General features: G+C 35.5%; 1 protein-coding gene across 7 annotated transcripts in view; it reads left to right on the forward strand.

Moving 5' to 3' along the window:
- Positions 1 to 9,881, forward strand: part of CDIN1 (CDAN1 interacting nuclease 1) — a 217,221-nt gene that overhangs the window by 51,799 nt on the left and 155,541 nt on the right. For 6 of the 7 annotated variants that reach the window (XM_072428036.1, XM_072428039.1, XM_072428038.1 and 3 more), the window contains one exon: positions 9,212 to 9,284. In XM_072428036.1, the coding sequence (XP_072284137.1) occupies positions 9,212 to 9,284 (73 nt within the window). Of the gene's footprint in view, positions 1 to 5,071; positions 5,168 to 9,211; positions 9,285 to 9,881 lie in introns of those variants that run through there. The other variant, XM_072428042.1, reaches the window with a different exon arrangement.

Consider the following 9,881-nt stretch of genomic DNA (forward strand, 5'->3'; position numbering starts at 1 on the left):
AAAGCAATTTTATGTTTGCCTGGGGATTTACTGTCAAACAACCTGAACTTAAAATGTAAGGTTGATTATGCAAGAACCCGCCCCACTCTCCCATCGCAGGTCTGAGCCACAACTCGCTCACTGCCCTGAGCCTGCGATCCATACAGGGGACATGGTTCATGGCTCTGGCCGGTGCGCTCCCCCTAGCGGGGTCCTTCCCCTGACCCTGATGTGGGGGCGGGGCACAGCGGCCAGAGCTGCAGACTACCGGTTGGCGACCACTGCTTTAAAAAGAAATGTTTTTTTGCAAAGTAATTCACCAACCAACCTGCATTATGGTGGTGGGGGGGTTGCTTTTCCACTGGTTTCTGTCTTTTTCACCTGCAGCAACTAAGGCTGGGAAAACACATGCAATATTTGTCATTGGAAAGGATCTTTCACAACCCTTTCTAGCAATAAAAGACTGCACGATGCATGAACAAGCGCTGTAGATACCCGTACCTGCTCTATGGAGAGGGGATACTGGAGCGACACCATGCTGCACTCTTTCCCCTTTACTTTTATTACGATGGATTGTCGTTCATTGTTCATGGATCAGCCAGGACCGATCCATGAACGATGAATGATGAGTGCTGTACACACAGATTCTCATCCATTATCAGCCCTGAGGCGATTATCAGAAGAGAATCATCTGACATGTGTATTTAGCCTAAGGCTGTATGATGTAAGAACTATGAATGGAGATTCCTGACAGCTTATCTTTAGGATTCTTATGTCTGCCTATCTGATCCTGCCTACTTTACAGCAAATGCAACTGCTGAATCACCTACCTGAATCATCTACTCCAATGCATACTTCGAAGTGGGTATAGATGGCAGAGACAAAAAGATGTTTTTTGCCTGTGAATTCACTGACTACAACGTTTTTATTTATTAGTTCTTTTTTTAGGGAAATATAGTGATTTTGTATAGGCTACTCATTGTCAGAATATTTTTAGCATTGTTAGCAAGAATTTTTTCTGTGTAACACTGGTAATTCCATCAAACAGCTTTGGTTGCCCAACGTTTAATGCCTGTAGGTTCATGTGATGTTAACCAGCCCCTGTATCTAATACTCATTTAATGTTTTTTTTTTCTATATTCAATAAAGGAATAATTAAAAACTGTAGTATATAACATGTAGTAACATACCACCCTGGATGTGATGGCTGCTGCATCCATTTGTTTTCAGGCTAACAACATTTTCAGTAAGTACAGACAATACTTGTTTATCTGGATAAAAAAGGTGTTATTGTCTTCTGTCATATAAATTGGGAGCAAATATAAATATCTTTACCCTGTAAACAGCTAACTTCCTTCACCCCCGTGTAATATAGAAAAAGAGAGAAGACTTTGGTGATAAATATGGTGCAGCCCATAGATATTGTATGTGTCGCCACCCTTAATTACTAATGGTTATTCATTGGTAAAAAAAAAAAAAAAAAAAACTAATACAATAATTTTTTTGACTGGTAACCTGCACTTTATTACATTTCAGTTTCTGGATTTAGCTATCCGTTAAACATTTGTGTGATATATTAGCATTGTATATTTACCAAAACTTTGCCTAGATGTCTAATGATAAATTTCACCTACAAGCTGCACGTACTTAAAATAGAAAACAATGAGAGCTAAGTTATATCTACTTCACATGAAACAAAAGCAGAGCATGAATTATACAGTGCAGTATATGTTCAAATTTAATTTATTTTCTAAGGTCTTACTCTTCCTCCCACTATCTTAACTGTTCAGCTTCCTGAGCACAACCCCCTCTCCCAGCCCTGGGCCTTGTTGTGTCTTCCTTGTGAGCGTTTCTTAATGCATTAGGGAAATGTTGCAATAACCAGTAGCACATTATTACCTCCAAACAATCAAGCTGCCATTTTTATATGATACTTAATATTTAAATGACACCTCTCTGCATCTGCTGACGATTGATGTAACGGCGCTACTTTATGAGTCAATATATATTTAATCAGTGAAAACTGTAAAATCTGATGAGAGATGTATAACATAGTGGCAGGGTATGGTTGCAGAAGGCCAGTTAAATCTGCAGCTCTGTCCTCAGATGCTGTTTTGCATGCATCTCAACACAGACCTATATTTCTTACCTGTGCTCCTGTATATATTTCTCTGATTACATCTTTCTATACACACAAGGCCATCCTAAAGCCTAAGCCTTTGCACTAATATTTACACCCCATCAAAGGAAGAAAATAGGAATATGCTGGGGCAGAAAAAAACCCAGAAATAATCATTTGGAAGGGTAGTGTAAACTTATTGGTGCTGCTTACTTTGTAACCATTTTTACTGCATACATTTCCATTGATATTTTTAAAGATTTTTTTTTTTTTTTAAATCTTTAAAGTAAACCAAAATGAAAAAAACAGCCCCAATCCTAAATTGAACTAGATCATAGGTAGGAGCTTAAATTGTTTGTCTAACAACCTTACTTACCCAGCCTCTGTGAGATGTTAAGGAGTGTTTACCCCTTCTACGCACACCACCAACACTAAGAAACTATTCCCTTAAGTAATTTAGTAGGTCAACACTTTCAGAAGTGTTAATTTCCCTGGGTCCCTTGTACCTCTTGTTGGTTCTTTTGTTGATGTTTACTTTATTACTATATCCTTTATTGAGAATACTGCAGGCTTCAGTAGATGTTATCAGAATCGGAGCTGTATTTACTGGTGTGGGAGCCAGAAGAGGTTACAGGTTTATCTTGCCTAAAAAAACTTTGGATAGCTTTAGGGTCAATAGAGGAAATAGAAATGTTTCCTATAGCAACCTAATCAATTTTATCTCTTCATAGTGTGGGTTAGCAAACAAGTTAAAAGTTAGTTGCTTGCTCTTTCTTTTTTGGTTTGTTTTTATATGAGGCCTACGGGGTAGCTCTCAGGGACCTATTGGATGTTTGCTTTGTTTGTATTGGTGTATGTCAGTAACATTAAGTTAATGGTTATTATGGTACTGTTAACCCCCTAACCGCTAAGCCTGTAATTTCTCGCACTAAATATTTTTGCTCTTTTGGTTAAGCCCGTATTTTTTCGCCTACACTAAAATCCCCTTCATGATATCTACTAGAACCCTATTCGGACATATTTCTGTAAGTTACAGGTCTACAATTTAAAAAAAAAAATTTCATGAAAACCTGTGACGCTTTTGGAACAGAAATCTAGAAATCAGTGTAACGCTCAGGTGGTTAATGTAATCAATGTTTACAAATGTCTATAAACAAAATTCTAGATTTGTGAACTTGATATTTGATTTTATGCTCATTTTTATTGCTTCTAAATGAAATGTATTATTTATTGTTATTCATGTTGAGTTAAAGATGGCATAAAAAATACCATGGAAATTGTTTCTTGGAATTCATCTTTCATAGATAATTCATAGAGTAAATACTGTACAACTTAAGGGGAATTGGTCTTACTGAAACAGTGAAAGTTTTTTTTATTATCAATACAAGCCACTAATTTTGTTAATTTTTCTCGTATTTCTTTATTTCAAGAATCCACGCAGTAGTTGTTAGAGACAGATATCAGTTCTCTCCGGTAGTCAGCTTTGTTGGATTTCTGTGAGAACAAAGATTGGGTCAAATTCTAAATGTACCTGGTGATTGTCACCAAAAATACCTATAGTGGCCAGAACAGTGGGCTTGAGAAAGCTTTACCCAATTTTCTACCAATATGTGATAACAATCTAGACAAGTCTTTAATGTTTTTTATTTTTTAACATAGGGGAACCCTTTAAATATCTTTCAGATCTTTATGGAACACCTGCTATATTATTTATCTCCACAACTCACAGCATATTAGCATGGTGGTCAGTAGAAATGATTTCTCATTGCGATCAGTGAAAATAATGTTAAACTTACAGATAGCCAAAAAAATAATTGGTTTCAGCTAAGCTTATAGGCAAAAATTACTCATTGCTCAGGGAACCCCTAGCAAACTCTGGAGGAACCCTGGTTGACAAACACTGCTCTAGACACGTGTTATGTATCAGCATACAGTAAACACATCCATGGTAATAGTTAAAGGATAAACTAAGGTCAGGTTAATTTGGGCATTTTGGAACGCTTTAGCTAGAATTCTTGTTTCCAAACTAGTGCCATATCCCCATAATTCACAACAAACTGAAATCCTATTAAATAGGACTTTAACAACACAAATCTTTAAAACCTTTATTTATATATTGAGGCCAGACCCAGTTGTCCAAATTATCTATAGAGCACTGAGAGTTGCTGAATTCATAATTGATGAGGAAATTCAGAAAAGGATTAGTACCATGGTGAAGAATAAAAGCCAAGTCCAGATGGGTTTTCAACAAAGTTTTACAAATGATCAATGAAGAGGTTTCCCCCCTACTAACTGAGGTTTTCAATATCATATTGTTGTACAACAGACCCTTTCTGAATTTTACTGAAGCTTATACCACTTTAATTCCCAACAAAGGTAGGGACCCCACACTTGTATCGGCTTATAATTCAATTTCACTTAGATTTCAAAATTGTGGCAACATTTATGACAAACACACTGCAGTGCTTTCAAGACTCCATGGTGGGGGGCCACACTGGAATAGCGTTTATGCTATAATAGAGGAATAGCTGTTGTGGCGCTGAGAAAGCGTTTGACAGAGTGGAATGGGCCCCTCTTAAATGCTATTTTTGCTCACTTGCATTTGGGCAAGTCTTTACTTCTTATAATCAATATATACAGCTCCCCAAAAATTAACACCTTAATATATTACATATGCATGGAGAATTATTGCTCCCGGAGAATTTTTAGAATCGAAAGAAAATGTGTTAACTGTTGGACCCAGAAAGGGATCTCTCACTGAGCAATCTCTTCCATACCCCTCTTTAAAGATCCAACCTTTTGCGTATCTACAGCTTAGTTCCAATGTTTCTGCAACTGTCAAAAATCCCACACCATCTGATTGGACCAACTCTTTGGGTAAAGGAAAACTCTTGAGAATATTGTCACAGGCCAATTGTTTTTGGAATCTGTTTGTGTTTCAGATGCAATGGATTGAAGCCTCTCAGGAATCTTGTGTTAATGGGTTCTTTGAGGTTTGAGAATCTTATATATCTGTGTTGTCATTACCACTAGAAAGAGAAAAGCTTCCAGCTTCGAACAGACTGCATGGTATGCTTACTTTTTTCTGAATAATAACCCTCTGGTCCTGTGTCAATAATTGTTTTGTTACCATTTTTCCCTGCATTTGTTGTAATCTGTATTGTTAAAGACCCCACACATTGTTATTGTACCACCAATATCTGTACCTAAATTGTTTTTCTTTGTTGTTTTTCTTTTAGATTTGTACTCCCTTTTACTTTAAAAATAAACATCAAATTATTTATATTAATATTTATAATAATTATTTATATAATATTTAAAAAAAAACATAAACAGCTCAACTATGCCATAATTACCAGCAAAATTCCATTGTCCACCTTTACTGACATAAAAACAATATCAACTCATTTATCCCAAAGGTTCTTTATATACAGACATATGAGTCTTATGGGAAATATTAAAAACATGTCAATAGTCTCAACATGTTTCGTTTAAATCTTCATCAGAAGGATAAACAGGTGGAACTTGATAGAGGCCAAACTTTAAATCCTATAAAGGATGAGATAATAGGCTTGCAAAATAGGTTGCCACGTGTGTGTGTAATTGTGCTGGTAAAGTCACATTTAATAAGGTTTCAATTTATTTTTGATCACTGTTGTTCTCCTGGAATTATTTTATGGGGGGGGGGGGTCGAGATTCTGGCATACCTTCACACCTTTCCCTTTTTCCTCTAGACATAACACAATAATTCATCAAATAAGACTGAGATATGTCAAAACGTGTTACTAGTTAGGGAGTTATTTACTTCAGAACATAATTTTCCTGCCAGCAAAAAGATTACAGTATGTTATAGTATGTGCTATTTCTAAAATACACTTAGTATATAAAATAGATTTCTACTGCATTTTAGGAAAGTCAAATCTTCTGGGATTTATGGTGGACATGTTGGGGATCATCAAAATATTATTGCTGNCCTCCCGTTTTTTTTTTTTTTTTTTTAGCAATCTCCTTTTCCTATTTTTTTCCAAGGTTGCGGGGAAAAAATTAGAGATTATCTCTCCAATGGAGTTACAGACAAGCAAAACCTGACAGAAGTTCCTGTACTTTTAAGAATAAAAAAAGTGTTGATTTGGGCTTTAAATAACAAAATGTCACTGTAATTAGTTTAAACAAATATATTTTTGGTGACACATTTACTATATGGTATGACGTACTAATGACTTTTGATGGCCACTCTGAAAACTGTCAGTCAGGCCTCTAGGGATAACTAGAGCTTATTAAATGTGATACCTTATTCGACAGTGAAAATGGTATATGGCAGAATAAATACCTGTTCGTGTTCCAAGCTGAAGTGAAACAATGAGGTCAGACACACAGCTGGCATTAACTCATACACCGATATAAAACGCAGTGGTGCAGTTCTACTGGCCCTCCGCAGAAGAATATTACAACTCAGGTTATCCTCTATGGGTTAAGATGACAGCAGAGGAAAGACAAACACACTGAGCAACTAAACAAGTTATGTGTGCACTCATTTCAAAGCCTTCTTCCTAGTTTCTAAATCAAGATGAAAGGATGCTGTGATTATTAGCCTTGAAAAGCTGTCAGGATATTCATTATGCAGGGATATTCAAGCAAGTCACTGTCTCTGCTCCAATACTTACAAAGGAGCCTTCAGTGACTGAAGTGTCTGAGGATGTGGAATGGATTACTGAGCGTAATTCCAGAGCTGGCTTTTCTATGGGAAATATGTTAATCTGTGTATTTTATATCTATACATCTTCCAATGTTGTAATTACGTCTGTAATGTCAATGTGTATTAATCTTTTTATATTAATCTAGTTTCGCTTCAGTTTTGAAAATGTTCTTATTTCTGTTTCTTAGTTTTATTATGTGCATTCAATGCAAAGCTGAAAAAAAAAAGTTTTCAAACCTTCATTAGTAACAGGTACTGAGGTACCTAATCTTTTGCTGATTTTGTAGCAACTTGTACAGCTCTTACTTGTAAAAGGAACCTTTGGCATTATAAAAACTAAAAGTAACATTTTATAAATTATGTCTTGAATTGTGTTTTGATTAATGTGAACATCCTTCCCCCATATGTTCTTGTATTTATTTATGAAACCTTTCAAAAAATAACTGAACTTTTTTCTAGAATAACTGCAAGGTTGCCTGTCTATATAGAATCAACCCTGAGTGTCCTTCAAAAGCATTGTACCTGCACAATAAAAAAAAGGCCATGTGGTTTTTTTTTCACAGCCCATTTACACATACAATATAGGGCTAAGGCTGAATTCAGAAGATCTAAGTTTCACTTAAATGTGCTTGATTGGTCAGGTGTTGACATCCATTTTTTAATGCATTGCATTGGTGTGCATTTTTAATGAGTTTCATTTACTTGCATTACAATGCAGTGCTTTTTATTTTAAAATATGCTGCTATTTATCCTGCTCACCAATGCAACTCTGAACTGTGCATGAACTGGAAACAATAGATTTTGACTTATTATTACATTTGGCCTGCATTGAGTACCACAGTCCAGTGCACATGGTATAAATAGGTGTTGTGTATGGGTTTGTGTAGAGTGTAGAAAACTTTTTTTTTTTTTTTTGTACATAGACATTTATATGTTGGGACAAAATTTATCCTTGCTTCATGGTTATTTACCTTTGCATTTAATTCTGTAGAATTGTGACTGCATGCTTGACAAAAAGGTTTGAGCTCCCTATAAATGTTGATATTTAGCGCCTTTGTTACCAAACAGATTGTACATGAAACCTTTATTAAGTGGGTATGCTAGCTGTTGCTGTTTATTTCCTATTGGCTGTCATGCTTATCCAATTGCTTTACATTACATGTAAAACCAAGTCTTTTTTTTAGTTTGGGATAGTGTAGGGAAGTATGGAAATCTCTGTCAGCACAGAGAATAATTATGAATTCCCAGAAAATCAGAGTGATATGGTGTGCAAAGAAGGATGGGCTGTGCCTATGAGTTGACCCGTTCTAGAATATTTACATTTTCTAGCAATTACAATGACATGTGAATGAAACATACTTTATGAAAGCAAAAACATTGGAAGTAAACTTTAGCTCCAATGAAGGTTACAGTAGTTTAGAAGTGAAAGGGAAGCAACTCTCCAAACGTAGGCCCTTTGCTATAAATCAAATTCCTTTCCCCTCTTGACCCTTTTATTGGTCAGTATGGTATTCCATCACATTCCATCTTCTCTGCTGTTCTGTTCTGTTGCTAGAGCGCCACAAAATAACCAGTGTTTGTGAAACACCTCCTCTTTCTCTTACTAAAAATTACATATTTGAAAGTGTTAATGACAAGGCCTGAGCACTGTCAAATTGGGGTAAGACAATGGTCTTTAGCCCTCTAGTCTTAGATCCCTGTTGGAACTCACACTGAGCTTTCAGGTCAGCAGGAAAGTGCAGGTAACATAGATAATAGGGGGAAGAGGTAAGGTAAACAAAGAACCATTAGTTTTACTAGAAAAGGACAACTTCACTCTCTGATTTAAAGTTTGTATTCGCAAAAATTGTAGTGCGCTGGGTTTTTGGGTCTTTTGGAGTGCTTAGGAATTTTAACTGCTTCCCTTGAGCTTATGTAGCCATGTTTCACATTTTAGCACTGATTGTTTAACTTAATGTATCTCATTCATATTTTAGAGTAACCAAACAAATGTGATATTATTTTGTTTTCAGGACAGATGTGTCTTTCTTTAGGTAGAATTTAGATAAAAGATATATTTCCTTCTATTTTTAGATGTGAATAATATTAAAAGATATTAAAAGCTTACATTTTTTATACACAACTGAACAAGTCAAAACAGTGACTCCTCCCCTCCCTCATGAAATACTCCATTAGAGGTTTTAGTAAAGACTGCATTGCTTGTATTAAAACACATTTACTGTGTTGGTTTTTTTTTTCTTTGAGTCCTCTGTTATGTACTGATTTTAATAAAAACATTAAAATGAAATTGACTGAAAACTATTATAACTTCTCTTTAATGCAAATCATATATGTTGGAAGTTATCAGGCTTTGCAGGTAATCAAAGTTTACCGAATGCAGGTAGTGCATATATTAACCATAATATTTCTTTTTGCAGGTAAATTTTTCGCCAGCACTCATTGCACGCATTATTTTGGAGAGATTCCTTCAAGACCGTGATGGACAACCACGTATGTATGGTTTAAATACTGTCCTCTCCTAACTACCATTGCCATTGCCATCAAATATTATTTGGGTTTGTAAATGTATTGTAATAAAATAATAATATACATTATCACAGTGCTGCAAATTTGGAGCAAAAGATCAATTAACATGAACAGTTACTCAAGTCAGCCATTAGACCAGGTGAAAAAAAAAACACATTAGAATTAAATATTTAGTGCATTATAATGTGCAAGAAAGTAATTATTGATAATGTCATTCAAGAACACACACTGAAGTTGAAATCCAGGCATTACAGATAAAGTACATATATGTAAACTGTTATGTGTCAAAGTATTTGTAATTGTTCCCATGCAGCCCATTCACTTAATCCCTGAGATTTGCACAGCCTGATCACACAACACAGCCAGGTGGATTAGACCACTCACAGTAAAGCGTATGACAAGGCAAAAAAAAAAAAAGCAAAACAAAAGCAAACATATATTTAACCACCTGAGCGTTACACTGATTTCTAGATTTCTGTTCCAAAAGCGTCACAGGTTTTCATGAAATTTTTTTTTTTTTAAATTGTAGACCTGTAACTTACAGAAATATGTCCGAATAGG

Source organism: Pyxicephalus adspersus, chromosome 12 (genome assembly GCF_032062135.1).
Source record: "Pyxicephalus adspersus chromosome 12, UCB_Pads_2.0, whole genome shotgun sequence".
NCBI lineage: Eukaryota > Metazoa > Chordata > Amphibia > Anura > Pyxicephalidae > Pyxicephalus > Pyxicephalus adspersus.